Consider the following 19,895-nt stretch of genomic DNA (forward strand, 5'->3'; position numbering starts at 1 on the left):
ACATAGAAAGTCCGGTGTCCAGCCGGTTAATAGGATGCAATTGACCCATTTGTAACCCCCGTCAGTGAGGGTGTGAACCTTAATGCTGTCATCTGCAGGGAGCAGGTCCAGTTTTTTTGCCCATTTTCCACCACATTGAGAACTCCGCTACGAGCAGGGGGCAGATAGTCCCGGCCTAGATATGGCGAGGTTATTTTATTGACAATTACTTGTATAAATGACAAAATGCTGCTGGAATATATAGTCATTTCCTTACTGCATAATATTCACTAAATCTGTGTAAAATTAATGATCTCCTATTTTCCGAAATTAGTCTTGTAGTTTCTCTCATAAATCATTATATAGAATTTATAACACCAAAAGAAAGTAGGCCCACGGTAGCTCAATTGCACAAATACAAATTCATCTTAAAATCTGATTTCTATACACCTTAAATTATTCCTTTCTAATTCAGAGTAATTTTAAAAAGCCATGAGTGAAACTTGGGGAAAAAAAGTTTATTTAAGGTACATGAATTCAAATGGATCAGTATATAAATTGAAATGGATAAAGGAGAAAATTTCATCGACTATGTTAGCAGGTGCAAAGGTGTAAAAAAAAAGGTACTTTGGCTGAGATGCTTTTAAATAGTTGCAACCAGAGAGAGCAGAGTTTGAAGAAAAATATTTTCTTTTGACAAATAGAACAATTCAAGTAAGCTTAAACTGACCAAGTACAAAATTCAGTTTACATACAAATTTATCAAACAATGCAATCGATCAATTTAAAAATAAAAGTGAACCAGATTTGTTTTACCTGTCAAAACAACCTTTCCAGAAACAAATATAAGCAGAACAATTCTTGGTTTGACCATTCTGTAAATAAGCCCTGGGAATAGTTCTGGTTCATAACTGGAAGTGAAAAAAAGTTGCATTAAAAAAAAATGTAAATTTGCAGAGATCTTAAATTTAACACTCCTTGGGTCTCAACTGAGACCCATATATTTAAGTTGAACCCATTCCTGTATTGATACACAGTAATTCAATTATTACAATGGCTTTGTTCTCAAACATATGAACTGGAAACACCACACACGACCCATGGCCTGATGTGGAGAATAACCAGTGCACTGTTAGGAAGTTGGAATAATAAAGAGAAGCCGATAGAGATTTAGCTGCATTGGGTGAAACAGATACTTTGTTAAGCCAAGTGGACTGTAGCAGTCTAGGGACCTAGATCACAGCCACACCCAGTTGCATTGCAAAGCAGTGCTCTCAGAATCAAGCTGATCAACCGGTTGTGCAAAAAACAAAACAGAAGTCCGTCTGTGGCAGACTATTTATTAAGTTCTACTAGAAAAGGTGCCCAAAATAAAGGTTTAGATCCTGTGTGGTAATTATTTGCTGGATCTATCACCGGTTTTAAAAAACGATGGGGTATTGTTTTGGGAAGATGTATGCTTGGAGTTTAGTGAAGTAGATAGATTTAGATTGGGAGGGGTGTAACTTAGGTATACTATCTGGGAAACTATTATTGTATAATTGTTCTTTACTGTTGCCTTTCTTGTAGTTTAATAAGCATTATTTCAATAACAATGTGTAAATCAAGATTAACCCCATTCCTCATTGGGTTTAATCTCATGTTTTCTCCAAATCACAAAAAAAATTAAGAACCAGCATTCCAAGTTTATCTTCTGGGATTTTGGGCACCCTCGCATTGAACTTCAGTGGGCTGCATAACAACTGGTGACTTTTAAACATCAAATAATTGAAGGACAATGTCATTTTTATACAATATTTTCTGATGATCACTGGCCGAGTCCTTGAGCTCATCATGGTGTCCATTCAGTTGACAAAATGGTGAATATTAATTGCAGCAAGAGATAATGTATTTAAAATTGCGATGAGGAAATTCAATAAATATGTATAGTTTGTAAACAGCGGAGAAACCCTCTGGTTGTAAAGAATGTAGGATCAGAAACGTAATTATATGTAATCCACATCCCAAAAGTTAGTGCAATGTAAACACATGGCCAATGGGAAGAAAACATTTTTTAAAAAGGAGCAGAACACACTGATTTAACAGTATACAGAGATTGAAACACAAGTGACTACAGCCGATTAACTGACCAGAACGCTCCATGTAGGACTGCAATCACCAGTCATTTACATTGTTCCCATCTGGATGTGGAAAGATGGATTTAACTTCACTTCCAATTTCCACCCCCCCTATCATGTTCACATGGTCCATCTCTGACATTTCCTATCCCCAGAAATGGAGACAGAGGGGCTGTCCACCAGTATCCAAGCCCACAGAGAAGAACAGAGGCGAAGGTACTGGGAGAATGGGATGGAGTCCTTAAAGGATATGGGTTATGAAGAGCTGTAGTCGAGGTAGATGTGGGAGTCAGTGGGCTTGCAGGACCATGAGACGAACCCTGGAAAGATCCTCCAGACCGCCCGGGCCCACAACCTGACCTACAAGGAAAATTGCGTTTTCCACACAACCCGAATAGCCATCCTCGGCTACGTCGTGGAAAACGGGGTCCAAAGTCCCGACCCCGACTGCATGCACCCCCTTAAGGAACTTCCCCTTCCCCGTAGCCTCAAGGCCCTCAAACGGTGCTTGGGTCTTTTCTTCTATTACACCCAGTGGGTCCCCAGATATGCGGACAAAGCCAGCCCACTCATAAGGACCACAACATTTCCCCTGACGGCTGAGGCCCGGTCGGCCTTCAGCCGCATCAAGGCCGACATCATCAAGGCCACTATGCACGCGGTGGACGAAACCATCCCTTTCCAGGTAGAGCGCGATGCGTCAGACATCACCCTGGCTGCTACCCTCAACCAGGCAGGCATGCCAGTAGCATTCTTCTCCCGGATCCTCACGGCCTCAATTCGGCACTCTGCAGTCGAAAAGGAGGCACAAGCCATTGTGGAGGCTGTGCGGCACTGGAGGCACTACCTAGCCGGTAGGAGGTTCACCCTCGTTACCGACCAAGGTCGGTAGCCTTCATGTTTGATAACACACAACGGGATAAAATTTAAAATGATAAAATCTTGGTGTAGCATTGAACTCTCACCTACACATACGATATTAAGTATTGTCCTGGGGAGCTCAATGAGCCCCCAGATGCCCTGTCTCGCGGCACGTTCGCCAACGCACAGGAGGATCGCCTGCGGGCTATCCACAATAACCTCTGTCACCCGGGGGTCACCCGGCCCGCCTATTTACTTAAGTCCCGCAACCTACACTACTCCACTGAGGAGGTCAGGGCCATGACCAGGGCTTGCCAGATCTGCGGGGAGTGCAAACTGACCGGCCAGACAAGGCTCGCCTTGTAAAGGCCTCGGGGCCCTTTGAGCACTTAGGTGTGGACTTCAAAGGCCCTCTCCTGTCCACCAACCGCAATACCTACTTCCTAACTGTCATCGACGAGTTCTCACACTTCCCATTCGCCATTCCCTGCCCCACATTACCTCGGCCACAGTGATATAGGCACTGCAGAGCATCTTCAACCTGTTTGGTTTCCCCGCTTATATCCACGGCGACCGGGATACATCGTTTATGAGCGATGAGCTCCATCAGTATCTGCTCAGCAAGGGCATCGCCTAGAGCAGAACGACCAGTTATAACCAGCGGGGAAACGGGCAGGTGGAGAGGGAGAACGTGTCAGTTTGGAAGGCTGTCCTTCTGGCCCTATGCTCGAGAAGTCTCCCAACCACCCGCTGGCAGGAGGTCCTACCCGATGCCCTCCACTCCATTAGGCCGCTCCTCTGCATGACCATGAATGAGACCCCTCACAACCGCTTGTTTGTCTTCCCCAGGAAGTCCACCTCCGGGGTCTCGCTTCCACCTTGGCTGACGACTCTGGGACCTGTTCTTCTCCGGAGGCACGTGAGGAGCCATAAAACGGACCCCCTGGTCGAGAGGGTCCAACTGCTACATGCGAACACCCGACACGCCTATGTCGAGCACCCCGACGACAGGCAAGATACTGTTTCCCTCCAGGATCTGGCACCCGCTAGTTCCCCCACTACTGACGTTCCCCCCCCCCCCCCCCCCCCGCAGTTTCCCTACGGGATCTGGCACCCGCTGGTTCCCCCACTGATGCCCCCCTGGGACCCCCACCCCGTCGGTAGACACCCACCGTACCCCCTCCGGCTCAGCTCACCAGGGAGCTGGATACAAGGTGACGCCCTGTAGGCGGCACTCAGTAAGCACACGTCTCGGTGACTGGCTAGTTCTCTGCTTATTAAAGCCTTCATTTACCATTCCACACTCTCGTGTCGTTATTGAGGGGAGTACAACACATGCGCCTCTATTAGAAACTTTCTTAGCCTTGATCATCACCATTTACATTCCCTTTGTCCACAACATCTTTGTCAATCTCCCTCTATCGCTGGCCCTCTATCCAGCCCCACAACAGTATAAATCTGATCTTGGCTTTGACAAAGAACCATCCAGACTCAAAACATCAGCTCCCCTTGTTCTCCACAGATGCAGTCAGTCTTGCCAAGTTGTCTAGTATTTTCTGTTTTTGATGCAAGAAACCTGAATGGATTAAACGCAATACTGCATACATTTGAAATGTTTAAGTATCTAATGGAGAATTAAAAATAACTGGAGAAAGAAACACTTGAAAAAAATACTTCCCCAAAATAACATACCAATACTTCCCATCTGTACTTCCATCTCATTTGACAATGACCCAGCATGAATTTGCACCATTACATTGACACTTGCCATTGTCTGGTTCTTCAAATACCCATGTGACATAGATAAGGAACAAACTTGCCTTTATATAGTGCTTTAACACCTTTTAGATACCCCAAAATGCTCCATAGCTAATAGTTGATTTCAAGTGATCGATAATGATAAATTATCGAGTTATGTCATTTAGGTTGTGCTTGTTGTGGGACAAATGTGGAGCAGAGACAGGGAGAAGACACCTTATCTGCAATTAGCACCATGGGATACTTTACATTTACATGAGCAGACTGAGCAGAAGTATGTACCAACACACTAGTTTCTTGCATGAAAACATTTGCACCTACAACATTTTGACTCAAGAGCACCACGACTGAGCAAAGACATCCACAAAATTCAGTAAATCCAGAACCGCACAAGTTGAAATTTTATGCACTAGTGCAAGTGAAAGTAAATAAAGTGGTCATTTAAAAAAAAACCTGGAGGCAGAAATAGCTATTTAAAAATGTCAATAAAACATTTGAATGTTTCTACTTAACATTAGATTATTTGCAGATCTTCTTGCTAGTTTAAAATAGGCCTGAACACAAAAATGATTCTAGTCCATGAACAACAAATATACCAGTCAACCAACGATGTCACTTCTCTTCTAATATCTTTGTATTAATATCCCAAGTTGTGGGAAAACAGGACAGAACAGCACAGACGTTGAGCAATCCAGCTAGCTTTTGTAGGATAAGCCAAGGGGTACAGCTTTTCTTCGTCAACCTTATCGAAATCTGTCATAATCATGTACACCTCTATCAAATTTCCTCTTGATCTCCTTTGCTACAAGGAGAACGACCCCAGCTATTTTCCACTTACTTTGTAGCTAAATTACTTTATCCCAGGAACCAATTTGGTTTTCACCCTCAAGGGCCTGACATCCAAAAGTGTGACAATCAGAACTGGGTGCGGACTATTTTGGACTGCACCAGGGGACAAGACAGGGATGTCCCCTCTCCCCACTGCAGTTTGCATTAGCTATAAAGCCACTGGCAATTGCTCCATAGAGCTTAAAGGGGCTGGTTCAGGGGGGAGGGGGGGGGGAACATAGGGTCTCGCTGTACGCGGACGACCTGTTCTTTTATGTAGCAGATCCAGGGGCAGAGATGGGTGAAATCATGGCAACGTTCGGGGAATTTGGCCGGTTTTCGGGATATAAACTGAATATGACAGAGAGCGAGATGTTTGTAGTCCAGGCAAGAGGTCAGGAGGGTCATCTGGGGGAGTTACCGTTTAGGTTAGTGGGGGACAGTTTAAGGTACAGAGGGATACAAGTGGCACGCGACTGAGGCCGGTTACACAAGTTGAACTTGTCCCAGTTGGTTAAGCAGATGAGGGGCGAGTTTCGGAGATGGGATGCAGTACTGCTGTCGCTGGCTGGGAGGGTGCAGACGTTAAGGTGACGGTCCTACCGAGATTTTTATTTGTGTTCCAATGCCTCCCAATTTTCATCCCGCAGTCCTTTTTTTATTTTTGAAGAGGATTAACAAAATCATTCTGGGCTTTGTCTGGGCGAGCAAGTCCCCGCGGGTGAAGATAAAGCTAGAGAGGCATCGGGGGGAGGGGGGCTTGCCCTGCCAAACTTCAGTAATTATTACTGGGCGGCCAACATTGCTATGATAAGGAAGGGGTGGTGGGGGCGGGGTCGGTTTGGGAGTGGATGGAGGCAGCTTCATGTAGGGGCACCAGCTTGGAGGCGTTGATAACGGCACCTCTACCGTTCCCACCGGCGAGCTATTCCACCAGCCCCGTGGTAGTGGCGGCCTTGAGGATCTGGGGTCAGTGGAGGAGGTACGTTGGGCCCTTGGGAGCATCGGTTTGGTCTCCAATTTGTGACAACCACCAGTTTCCCCAGGGAGCTTGGATGGGGGGGGGGGGGGGGGGGGGGGGGGTTGCGAGTATGGCGAAGGGTGGGAATTGAGGGGATGGGGGACCTGTTTCTGGAAGGGAGCTTGAGGGCGCTGGAGGATTAGTTTGGGTTGGCAAGAGGGAACAACTTCAGATATCTTCAGGTGCGGGACTTCCTGCGCAGGCAGATATCATCCTTCCCACTCCTGCCACTAAGGGGGATCCAGGATAGGGTATTGTCTGGGGAATGGGTGGGAGAGGGGAGCGTCTCGGACATCTACAAAGAACTAATGGGGGCGAGGAGCTGAAGTGCAAGTGGGAGGAGGAGCTTGGGGGAAGAGTTGAAAGACAGCTTATGGGCGGATGTGTTGAGCAGAGTCAACGCAAACGCTACATGCGCAAGGCTCAGCTTGATCCAATTCAAGCTGATCCACAGTGACCAGGATGAGTAGATTCTTTGGGGTAGAGGACAGGTATGTAAAATGTGCGGGAGGACCGGTGAAATATGTCCACATGTTCTGGGCGAGCCCAAAACTTAGGGGATTTTGGCTGGGGTTTGCGGATGTCATGTCCACAGTATTAAAAGCAAGGGTGGCGCTGAGTCCAGAGGTGGCGATTTTCGAGGTGTCGGACGATCCGGGAATCCAGGAGGAGAAAGAGGCAGATGTTCTGGCCTTTGCTTCCCTGGCAGCCCGGATGGTTACTGCTAGCTTGGAGGGACTCAAATCCCCCGAAGTCGGAGACCTGGCTAAGAGACATGGCGAGCTTCCTCGGCCTAGAGGTGGTCAGGTTTGCCTTGAATGGGTCAGTGTTAGGGTTCGCCCGGAGGTGGCAACCATTCATCGACTACTTTTCGGAGAATTAATAGTCAGTGGGGGGGGGGGGGGGGGGGGCACGCAAAGGTAGCATAGCATCGGGGGTTAAATAGGCGGGTCTTGGAGAGATGGGAGTCGATGTTTGCATTATGTTTATTGTTTTTTGTACATTGGCATTACAAATAACAGTATAAAAACAAAAATACCTCATTAAAATTGTTTGTTTAAAAAAAAGAACCAGAACTGCGTGTGTTGTGGTATAACTGGAGCTTTATAAAAGGTTCAACATAACTCCCATGCTTTTATAGTCTATACCTTTGTAAAATCCAGGATTAACTCCCATGCTTTCATAGTCTATACCGTTGTAAAATCCAGGATAGCAACTGCTTTGCTAAGTATGCGGTTCTACCATCCTCAAATATCTATGCAACTAACCTCCAAGATCCTTCTTCCCTGCACCTTAGGCAATGCCATTGCCTCTTCCTTTCCTTTCTGCTAAAATGCATCACCTCACACCACATTAAATCAGCCACTGATATGCCCATTCTGGTAGTCCTGTTGCAGTTGGTTGTAACATCCTTACCGTTTGCCACACCTCCTAAGTTTGGTATCATCAGCAAAGTTTGTATTCCTCTAGACATGTATAGTAAAAACGCAACAATCCAAGCACAGATCCTGGAGAACCAACTCCAATCTCAACAACCATTACACGGATCCTGGAGAAACTCAACAACCATTACCAAAATTTAATAAAAGCAAAATACTGGAAAGCAGAAATAAAAAATGAAAAATGCCAGAAAAACTCAGCAGGTCTGGCAGCATCTGTGGAGAACAACAGAGTTTCAGGTCACTTTAACTGGTTTTAAGATTGACAGAAACGTGGGGTTTTTTTGCCCTTGGACCAACTTTTTATGTAAGTGGACACTGACCCTCCTATTCCAACAGCCTCAAAACAAAGCCTTGTGGTACGTTGTACAATGCTTTCAAATTCCATATTGGAACATAGGGCTGAATCGAGTACTTAGAACATAGAATTTACAGTGCAGAAGGAGGCCATTTGGCACATCGAGTCTGCACCGGCACTTATGAAGAGTACACCACTTCAGTCCAACACCTCCACCCTCTCCCCATAAGCCAGTAACCCCACCTAACCTTTTTGGACACCATGGGCAATTTATCATGGCCAATCCACCTAACCTGCACATCTTTGGACTGTAGGAGGAAACCGGGGCACCCGAAGGAAACCCACACAGACACAGGAAGAATGTGCAGACCTCCGCACAGAGAGTGACCCAAGCCGGAAGCAGACCTGGGACCAAAGCGCTGTGAAGCAACTGTGCTAACCACTGTGCTACCCTTTGCTTTTACTTCTGCTCCTAATTCCTGTGAGCCTACTCGCCATTCTATCAGACCATGGCTGATCACTTCCTGGCATCAAATCTACCTCCCTGCCTGTTGCCCATATCCTTTTAGCCCGTTTTTGATCAGAAATATATATCCTTCTTGAAACCATTTAAGAATTCAGAATCCACTGCACTATGGGGCAGCGAATTCCACAAATTCATCATCCTCTACAAGCAGTAGTTCCTCCTCATCTCCGTTCTAAATCTACTGCCTTTCAAGCTATATCTGTGTCCTCTCATTCTAGATTACCCTACAAGCGGGAACATGGTCTACATTTACTTTTTCAATCCTTTTAGTATTTTATATACCTCAAACAGAACCCCTCCTCATCCTTTTAAACTCGAGAGTTTAATCCCTCATACGTCAACCCTAGACAACATCCATTGCGTTCCCTTCATCTGGTCTTACTTCACCAAAAGTTAAACTGGATTAGTCAAGCACAATCTGCCTTATATCATAGAATTGAGTGCTGATCTCTTCCATTCAGCCCACTGAGTCTGCACCGGCCCTTGAAAAGAGCATCCTATTAAGCCCACACTTCCACCCCCATAACTCAGTAGCCCCACCTAACCTTTTTGACACCAAGGGGCAATTTAGTATGGCCAATCCACCTAACCTGCATATCATTCGACTGTGGGAGCAAACCAGAGCACCCATAGAAAACCCACGCAGATACAGGAGAAAGTGCAAACACCACACAGACAGTCACCAGAGGTTGTAATTGAACGCAGGATCCTGGAATTGAGGCAGCGGTGCTAACAGATTTCCTTCCCAAAAGGACATTAGTGAACCAGATGGGTTTCAATTCCAGATTTTTTATTGAATTCAAATTCCACCATCTGCCCAGGTGGGATTCAAACCTATGTCCCCAGAGCATTACCCTGGGTCTCTGGAATAATAGCCCAGGGACAATACCACTACACTACTGCCTCCCCTCTGGCTTTAAGTTCCCTACCTTTCACCCTTGTTGGAATGTACACAGCCTGCACCAGCATCTCCTCAAAGATCACCCATTTTTTCATTACTGTTTCTTCCCATCAATCCTTTCCCCCAGCTGAATCCTCCCATTCCATTGAAGTTATTGTTCCTTGCTCTTCTCCAATACCAATCTAAACCAAACCTTCACTCTTCTCCAAGTGTTTCCCACAGCCACTTGGCCCATCTCATCCCCTGCACCATGTCCACCAATGCTGTCTTGAACCACTGTAGGTCCACATAGTGTAGGTACACCCACAGTGCTGTTAGGGAGGGTACAGGATTTTGACAGCGAAGAAAGGGCAATATATCTCCCAGTCAGGATGGAGTGTAGTTTTGAAGAGAACTTGCAGGTGGTGGTGTTCCAATGCATCTGTTGCCCTCGTCTTTTTTAAGTGGTAGATATCACAGGTATGCATGGTGCTGCTGAAGGCAAGAATTGCTGCACTGCATCCTGCAGATGGCAAACCGCTGCCACTGATGGCGGAGGAAGTAGACTGAAGGGTGGATGGGGTACTGATGAAACAGGCTGCTTGGTCCTGGATGGTATCAAGCGTTTGTTCTTGGAATTGCACTTATCCAGTCCATCACACCCCTGACCTGTGCCTTGTAAATGGTGGACAGGCTTTGTGGTGTGGGGGAAGAAAAAGGAGGAAAGGTCAAGAAGAGACTTGCCCTGCAGAATTCCATTCCATCACATTCTCTGACCTGTGCCTTGTAAATGGTGGACAGGCTTTGGGGAAATCAGGAAGAGACTTGCTCTGCAGAATTCCCAGCCTCCTGATCTGGTCCAGCATTTATATTATTTCCAGTTCGGTTTCTGGTCCCCCCCAGGATGTTGATAATAGGGGATTCCCAAGAGGAGAGGCTTGGGTTTTCTGGTTGGAGATTTTGTGTTACTTGCCACAAATCACCCCAATCTAGAATGTTGTCCATATGGACATGGGGACTGTTAGGAGTCATGATTGGTGAACATGGCAATCAACAAACATTCCTGTCTGGCCTCACGATGGACAGAAGGTCATTGATGTTTGGGCCGAGGACACTATCCAGAAGAACTGCTGAAGCAGTGTCCTGGGACTGAGAAACTCTGCAATCTTGGACTTCAGCTCGTCATGTGCGGCTGGATTCTCGATTGCCTCACCAACAGATCGCAATCTGTCAGGATAGGCAACAGCACCTCTTCCACAATAGTCCACAACAACGGGGCCCTGCAAGGATGTGTGCTCAGTCCTCTACTGTACTCCCTATACACCCATGACTGTGTGGCAACATTTAACTCCAACTCAATCTATAAGTTTGCGGATGATAAGACTGTGGTGGGCCGTATCTCAAACAACGATGAATCAGACTTCAGGAGGGAGATAAATCACTTGGTTGCATGGTGTACCAAAAACCTCTCTCACAGAAATACTAAGGAACTGATCATTGACTTCAGGAAATGTAGCACGACACACACCCCCATCTGCATTAATGGCTCCGAAGTGGAGATGGCCAATAGCTTTAAGTTCCTGGTGGCCACCATCACCAACAGTCTGTCCTAGTTCACTCGCGTTGATGCAATAGTCAAGAAAGCCCAACGTCTCTACTTCCTATGGAAGCTAAGAAAATTCGGCATGTCTGCATCGACTCTCACAAACATCTACAGATGTGCGATAGAGAGCGTCCTATCCAGCTGCAGTACAGCTTGGTATGGCAACTGCTCAGCCCAAGATCACAAGAAACTGCAGAGTGTGGTGAACTCAGCCCAACGTATCACACAAGTTTGCCGCCCAAACATTGATTCTGTTTGCACCTCCCACTGCCTCAGGAAGGCAGACAGCATCATCAGTGGCCCCACCCACCCAGGCATTGCCTTCTTCCAGACCCTTCATCAGGCAGAACGATTCTGTTTGCACTTCCCGCTGCCTCGGGAAGGCAGACAGCGTCATCAGTGGCCCCACCCACCCAGGCATTGCCTTCTTCCAGACCCTTCATCAGGCAGAACGTTCAGAAGTCTGAAGACTCGCACATCCAGACATGGGAACAGCTTCTTCCCCACAGCTTCAAGACTCCTCACCGACTCCCCCTCGGGCTGATCTGTTCCCTGTAAGAACACTATTCACGATGCCCTATGCTGCTGTTGCTCACGTATTTGCTTTGTTTGGCCCCTTGTTCCTCACTGTAACCAATCACTTTGTCGATGTACCATTTGTCAATGTTCTCTGTTGATTTTTTTGTCTTTGTACGTTCCCTTGGCCACAGAAAAATACTGTACTTTGGTACATGTGATAATAAATCAAATTAAAATCAAACTGACCTCCAACAACAGTGCTATGTTCGACTTGAACCAGGGGAAGTTCTCTTCTCCTCCTCCTCCCCCCACCCCCAATTCCCATTGACTCATTTGGCTCCTTGATGCCACACACAATAATATGCTGCCTTGATGTTGAAGGCAGTCACTCACATCATCTCTTGAATTCAGCTGTCTTGTAAGTGTTTGGACCAAGGTCAGGAGCTGAGTGGCTCTGGAGAATTCAAACAGAGGATCAGTGAGCAGGCCCATAAGAGCAGCAAGAGCATTCTACCTGGTCCCACTCCCTGCCTTATCCCCATCACCTTGCACGTGTTTCAGATAGCAATGAAATTCATTTTTGAATGTCCTGATTGAATCTGCCTCCACCAACATCTTGGGAATTTGTTCCAGATGTCAAGCACCCTTTGGGGTTTTTCCTCACCACTGGGTTCCTTTTAATTATTTTGAATGTGCCCTCTAGTACTGGATGACCTCTTTTGAATGGGAACACTTTCTTACTGTTTACCCTGCCCTTTCACGCTCGAGAACTTGAATACTTCTATCAAGTCTTGGCTCAGCCTTATTGTCCATCATAATTAGACTGGCGAGGTTGGATTTGTCCTACTCTGGGCACATAATGGAAAGTGTGTCATGTACTGGAACAGCTTGGCTAATGGTGCAGCTAGTTCTGGAGCACAAGTCTTCAGTACTATTGCTGGAATCTTGTCAGGGCCAATAGCCCTGGCTGTACCTCGTGCCTTCAGCCATTTTCTTGATACCACGTGGAGTTAATCGAATTGCATTAAAACTGGCCCGGTGATACTGGCAACCTCCCAACAGAGATGAATCATCAACTCAGCACTTCTAGTCGCTGCAGCCTTCTCTTGTGCATTGATATGTGGAGCTCCCCTATCATGGACGGTGATAATTGTGGAGCTTCCTCCCCAGTTAAATTGTCCATCACCATTCACGACTGAAATGGACAGGACTGCAGAGCTTCGATCTTATCCGTTGGTTGTGGAATGGCTTAGCTGTATCAGTCGCATATGCTGCTTATGGAAGTCGGGTTGTAGCTTCACCAGGTTGAAAACTCCCTTGTAGTGGTAATCGACAGTTTGTGGATTTCCTTCCATGCCTCTCACCCGATCTTCTGACTCACGCCAGCCATAATCCAGACCAAGGCCCAGCGTGAAGTCGAGCTCAGATGGATTGAAGAACAAGAACTGCTGCAAACTAGGTTAATTTTAGAAAAGGTCTCACTGAAATGGACAAGCCAAGGGGGATGGTTAGTAGGTGGTCTGAAGTGGGCAGTTGGCAGGGTGGGTCAAGGTCCAGTCAAATAGAGTTGGGGGAAATCCCGTGGTTAGTTGAGGCGGGGATCTGGATATGTAATCCTGTTGGAACTTTCCAAAGTTATGATTTAAAAATCAAATTTTCGGTTGGTTCCCAACACAGATGAATTACCCAGAAGGTAGTTTACACTTCTGGGCAGTTGCCATGCTTAGCTGGAGAGATGCCCCTGCATATCTTAGTACCCTCAATCTAACTGGGGAGTTCAGAAGTTACAGCCCGATTTTAGGTATGCCTGGTGCACTCTCCTGCACTTATTAAACCTGGCAATGGTAGAGTGGGGGATATGCGAGGCCAAGAGGTTACAGATTGTGGTCGAATAAAATTCTGCTGCTGATGGCCCACAGCAATTCATGGACGAGTTAGGACTTTGCAGTGGTCACTCCATTCAATATTCTCACGGACAGGTGGATTTGAGAAGTCAAGGTCAAGGTAGCACCTGCCATAGACCCAGTCTAACAGTTATGTCCTTTAGGACTGAGCCAGCTTGGACTGTGGTCGTGCTACTGAACCACTCTGGATGGTAGACATTGCATTTACAGTCCCCCAACTAGAGTACATTCTGTGCCCTTCCCACCCTCAGTGCTTCCTCCTAGTGGTATTCAATCTGGGGGAAGTAAATCATCAGCTGAGGAGAGTGCTATGAGAATTTCCTTGTCCATGTTTGACTTGATGCCGTGCGACTCCATGGAGTCCAGAGTCTATGTTGGAGTCCCAGGAGTTTGTCCTGTCATAGGACATACCCAGAGATGGTGATACCCATGGCATTGTCTGTAAGGTATGATTCCATGAGTATTCAGGCTGTTGCTGACTGGTCTGTGGGACAGCTCTCTCAATTTTGGTACAAGCTCCCAGAGAATGACTTTGCAGGGAGATAACAGAACTGGGTTTGGCATTGTCATTTCCAGTATCTAGGTCAATGCTGGTTGATGTGTTTGATTTAATTTGTGTAGACTTTTTGCAAGGCCATTTCATACAGCATTGCTGGTAGGGTCCACATTGCTGCAGGTCTGGAGTCACATGAAGGCAAAACCAGGTAAGGATGGCAGATTTCCTTTCCTGAAGGACATTAGTGAACCCAAATGTTTTCTTGGTCACCGTTACCAAGATTAGTTTTTTCAAATTCCAGATTTAACCAAATTTGAATTCCACCAGCTGCTGTAGTGGGACTCCTGTCCCCAGATTTGCATGCACCTCTGAATTGTACAGGCTCCCGGAATTACTAATGCTAACTCAATAGAGAAACACATGCACAAGTAGATCCACAAGTACAAATCAGAGGTAGTAATCTTCTATGTAGGATTCAGGAGGATTGCACTTGGATGCACTCTGGGCAACTCTACCACAAGCTTCCTCCAGACTAAAAAACATCCATTATTCACTTACGCTGTTTCCCGTCACCAAGCCAATTTTGTACCAGTGACTACTGTCCCTTCTATTTGTGAGCTCTAACTTTTAAGTCTACTGCGTGGCACTTGTATCAAGTCCATGTACACCACATCAATAGAATTCCACTCATCAACTCTTCAAAACATTCCAGCAGGTTTATCCTCAACAAATCCATGCTGTATTTTCTGATAACCAATTAGAAAAAAGGGGAAAATTGCTGAAAGTTTAAACTGACTGGCATCATTCTTGTTAATTCAAAGTTGCTACTGCAGATGTTAATTATTCACAAATTAAAAGTATTAAATGCCCAATTTGTAGACACCTCAAATCAAAATGTTTTAAACTGAATCTACAATAAATGACCTTTGTGAAGTTGTTAAAAAGGCAAAACATACTTGAATGGAGTGCATTTGAAGACACTCAGTGCTAAAGATGTCAGGAAGCATTACAGAATGGTTACAGCACAAATGGTCATTTGGCCCCTCATCTGTACTAATTTACCAATCCAGCCACTCCCTGGCCTTCTCTCCATAACCCTGTTCATTCTGCAGATTATTAAATTCCTGGATTGAATTTTGCCTCTACCACACACAGGCAGTACATTCCAAATCCACATGAAGAAGTTATGTCCCCGTCGTTTCAAATATCATGTGTGCCCAAGACCCCTCGTGGTCTCTCTCTACTGAATCTCCTCTCCCAAGGAAAAACAGTTGCAACCTAAGCTCCTCATCCCTGGAACCATTCTGCCTTCACACCTTTGCTAAAGTGGGGTATCTAGATACTGAAACTGAGGCCAGACCAGTGTTCTATACAAGTTGAACATAACACATTTTTGCTTTTTTTAAAAATATATTCATGGGCATCGCTGGCTGTGTCAGCATTTATTGCCCATCTCCAAATGCCCTCGAGGGGGTAGTTAAGAGTCAACCACACTGCTGTGGGTCTGCAATCACACGTAGGCCTGACCAGGTAAGAGTGGCAGATTTCCTTTTGCTTGTATGCCAAGTCCCTATAATAAAGCCTGTACACTTGCCATACTCAACCAGTCCTGACACCTTCAGATGATTTATGTTCAAATATACAAAGGTCAGTCTGTTCTTCCATCCCCTTTAGAATTCTACCCTATAACGTCAATTGGGTTTCTTTATCCTTCTTACCAAAATGAACCACTTCACACTTTAAATCTGCTCCTTGTCGGTCTTTTTGAAGTTGTTTGCAATGCTTCAAAGTTTTGGGTCAGCTGTGAATGTTGAAATTGTGCCTTGTACAGCGTACACTAAAGTCTAGGTCACTAATATATAGCAGAAAGAGCAAGAGTCCAAATACCGCTGAGGAATTCTACAATACACCTTCCTGCAGACCGACAACACACCTTCCTGCAGACCGAAAACATTCATTAATCACATTTCTAGTAATGCTGCCAATTTTTTTTTTTTAAATCCATGTTGGTACTACAACCTCCCCCCACCCCCATGAGTTGAGTTATGAAACTTTGCTGATAAGTTTACTGTATGGCCCTTTATGGAAGTCCTTGTAGACTACAGCATAGCAGCACAAGTGGATAGCACTGTGGCTTCACAGTGCCAGGGTCCCAGGTTCGATTCCCCGCTGGGTCACTGTCTGTGCGGAGTCTGCACGTTCTCCCAATGTCTGCGTGGGTTTCCTCCGGGTGCTCCGGTTCCTCCCACAGTCCAAAAATGAACAGATTAGGTGGATTGGCCATGATAAATTGCCCTTTGTGACCAAAAAGGTTAGGAGGGATTATTGGGTTACGGGGATAGGGTGGAAGTGAGGGCTTAAGTGGGTCGGTGTAGACTCAATGGGCCGAATTGTCTCCTTCTGCACTGTATGTTCTATATACAATAACGACATTAGCATCAACCTGCTCGGTTACTCACCTAAAAAACTCCAGCATGTCAAACAATTTGCCGAATCCATGTTGGCTTTCCTTAATTAACCTTCTCCACCAGAGCTTAAACTGACTGGGCTGTAGTTGCTGGGTTATCTTTACACCCTTTATAATTTCATGATTACATGAAACAAAAGAAAACTCAACAATAAATGTAACTTGGAATTGATTTTACTGCCATCATACAGACTAGACTGCCATCTAGTGAAATTTGGTTGATGGATTTAAAGTATTCAACAAGCGAGGGAGGGATACAGGTGCTATATTGAATTGACAGCAGTACAGGAAATAATGTAAGGATTAAAGAGATTTGAAAGACTGAAACAGTCATTCAGCACCTCTCAGTCTAGAGTTAAATAATGGAAAGAAAGAAAAATATAGAGGGCAGGAAAAAAAGATTGGGTTGAGAGAGAAAACCTATTTGACAATTTAAAATCTCCTATAATTCCCTATCTAAAAGGAATGAAACTCAGTTTGAATTGTTCTGGACCAGAGAGACTGATCAGTAACCATCAAAAAGATACTCAAACAGTTTTAAATTTGGTTATTTGGAGTCAAGATTTTAAATTTTCACACAATTTGTCCATTAATCAGTTCTTTAAAAAGAAACACAGGAAAAGCAGCACAGTGGTTAGCACTGTGCTCCACCGTGCCAAGGTCCCAGGTTCGATCCCGGCTTTGTGTCACTGTCCGTGTGGAGTTTGCTCATTGACCCCATGTTTGCGTGGGTTTCCCCCCACAACCCAAAGATGTGCAAGGTAGGTGGATTGGCCACGCTAAATTCCCCCTTAATTGGAAAAAATGAATTGGGTACTCTAAATTTAAACAAAAACAATAAGACTAAGCAAAAGATGGTATTCACGTGAAGCAAAATCTAAATCGAATAAATCAACCATGGAGTAAACCGGGTACGTACTTAAATCCACCAAAATTACTGCCCAGTTTACACAGGAATAGTATGTGTTGATCTCCACCGCCTTCTGGCTTAATATCCAAGTTATGTATTGTAATATAATAGTGTAATGTATTTCTGATAGAAAATGTACAATGTATTGCATGCAGTCAAGTGGAAAAGAGCTGGGGATCCAGACAAATTGGATTTGTTTGTGAGGTTCTTATAAAGATGAAGAGCATTTAATTGCAGTTTGCTTTAACCAGATTGTTCAAGTAAACAGCTCACAAAAAACTTGGGATTATGTAAACAAAAGTGGAATGAAACCTCAATCATTATGAGAAAATGGCTGATTCTAAAAGCAGATGGTTGCCAGTTTAAAGAGGGGGAATATGCAAACATATGAACATATTGTCAAAAATATGCCATGGTTGTGGGGGACAAAACATTAACACTGGGGGTCCTCAAGTTTTGCCTATTTGCACTGAGGGGTGAAGTGAAAGATAAATGGTGCAATTATATTCAATAGTTCAAACTTTTAAAATGTACAGGAAACGAATGCAAGGAAAATAGTCTTCATCAATCAACAAGTCACGTTCATGAACTAGTTTGCGTTTTAAACCTAAAATAAAGATAATATAAAAATTGAATACAGAGAGTAGGGATGATGGCCGATATGCCAATCGGTCATTCAGCATTCTGGACAGGAGTCAGCCTTAAAGCAGACCCCTCATCCAGAGGATGAATAGGGGTCTCTTAAATGAGACATGTGTGTGTTGCAAAGTTGGAAACAAGTCAACTATTTATCCTAAATATTGTAAACCAATAGCTGACTCAGACAGGCACACTGGGACTAACCACCTGGCTAATATGATTTGGAGGAGGAGAATTTGTTTTTTATTTCAGATAGCTCCAGTGGCCTGTGTGGGATTGTTCCAGTTAAACTAGTGTCAACATTTGGTAAATTGCAGTTTCATAGAACATAGAACAGTACAGCACAGAACAGGCCCTTCGGCCCTCAATGTTGTGCCGAGCCATGATCACCCTACTCAAACCCACGTATCCACCCTATACCCGTAACCCAACAACCCCCCCCCCCCCCCCCATTAACCTTACCTTTTGTTTTTAGGACACTACGGGCAATTTAGCATGGCCAATCCACCTAACCCGCACATCTTTGGACTGTGGGAGGAAACCGGAGCACCCGGAGGAAACCCACGCACACAGGGGGAGGACGTGCAGACTCCACACAGACAGTGACCCAGCCGGGAATCGAACCTGGGACCCTGGAGCTGTGAAGCATTTATGCTAACTACCATGCTACCCTGCTGCCCCTAGTTTCAACTGCTTGAAATGCAGTATTATTCCAGCAGACAATTGCGGTTTTTAAAAACTTAACCTGTGGCCAACTTCCCCAAAGTCAGTAGCTGGATATACAGATGTTCTTGTTTCAATTAACCGAACAGTGTTTAGCAGTGCCGTTTCCCATGAGTGCGCACACAGGCATTTCTAGTACTATTCAATGGCCTTTAAACAATTATATTCTAGCAGAAACTACAAATATTGGATTCACATTGCTTGAAGATGATAGCGAAACATTGCCCGATGGTTTCACACAAATACAAATGTAACCACACTAATGAATGATTGTGAAGTACAAATGAGTTAGATAAAAATTTCTGGGGCACCGGCCTAGCTATAACTTATTTAAAAAAGCGCCAGGGAGCAGGGGAAATAAAACGCAATCAGTAAACATCAAAAATAATTTATATTACCGACCATGAATGTCAAGTCAACCACTGAAGCCTCAAAATCGCTCGTGATCTTCTATTTGAAGAATGAGGCACAGGAGGCAGAGTGGCCTCCTTTTCAGCCATAGATTTAGTACATAGAACGATACAGCGCAGTACAGGCCCTTCGGCCCTCAATGTTGCACCGACATGGAAAAAAACTAAAGGCCATCTAACCTACACTATGCCCTTATCATCCATATGCTTATGGATTTCATGGTACAATTGGGAGGCTTCAGTCCCTGGGTGAAGAAAAGGTTTAGTGACTGAATAATCTAGTTAATTAGGTTACTTTCTGCCCGTTTCTCCTCAATTATTTGTCTTTCCCTTTTTAGCCATCTTTAGAGGTTTGTTTTCCTCATCCTAATTAAAGCAGCATTGCCAAAATTCAGACAATGGGTGGAACAGCATATTTTCTGGCACTGCATTCAGAAAAGGTTTTTTAGAAATTCATTTTTACAGGATGTGGGCTTTGCTGGTTAGGCCAGCATTTATTGCCCATCCCCATTTGCCC

At 45.0% G+C, this 19,895-nt stretch overlaps 1 protein-coding gene across 1 annotated transcript in view; it reads right to left on the reverse strand.

The window, feature by feature from the left end:
- tbpl2 (TATA box binding protein like 2) overlaps positions 1-19,895 on the reverse strand; it is a 44,344-nt gene that overhangs the window by 2,870 nt on the left and 21,579 nt on the right. The window contains exon 6 of the mRNA XM_038779433.1: positions 796-890. Within this exon, the coding sequence (XP_038635361.1) occupies positions 796-890 (95 nt within the window). The remainder of the gene's footprint in view (positions 1-795; positions 891-19,895) is intronic.

The sequence above is a fragment of the Scyliorhinus canicula genome, chromosome 2, assembly GCF_902713615.1.
Source record: "Scyliorhinus canicula chromosome 2, sScyCan1.1, whole genome shotgun sequence".
NCBI lineage: Eukaryota > Metazoa > Chordata > Chondrichthyes > Carcharhiniformes > Scyliorhinidae > Scyliorhinus > Scyliorhinus canicula.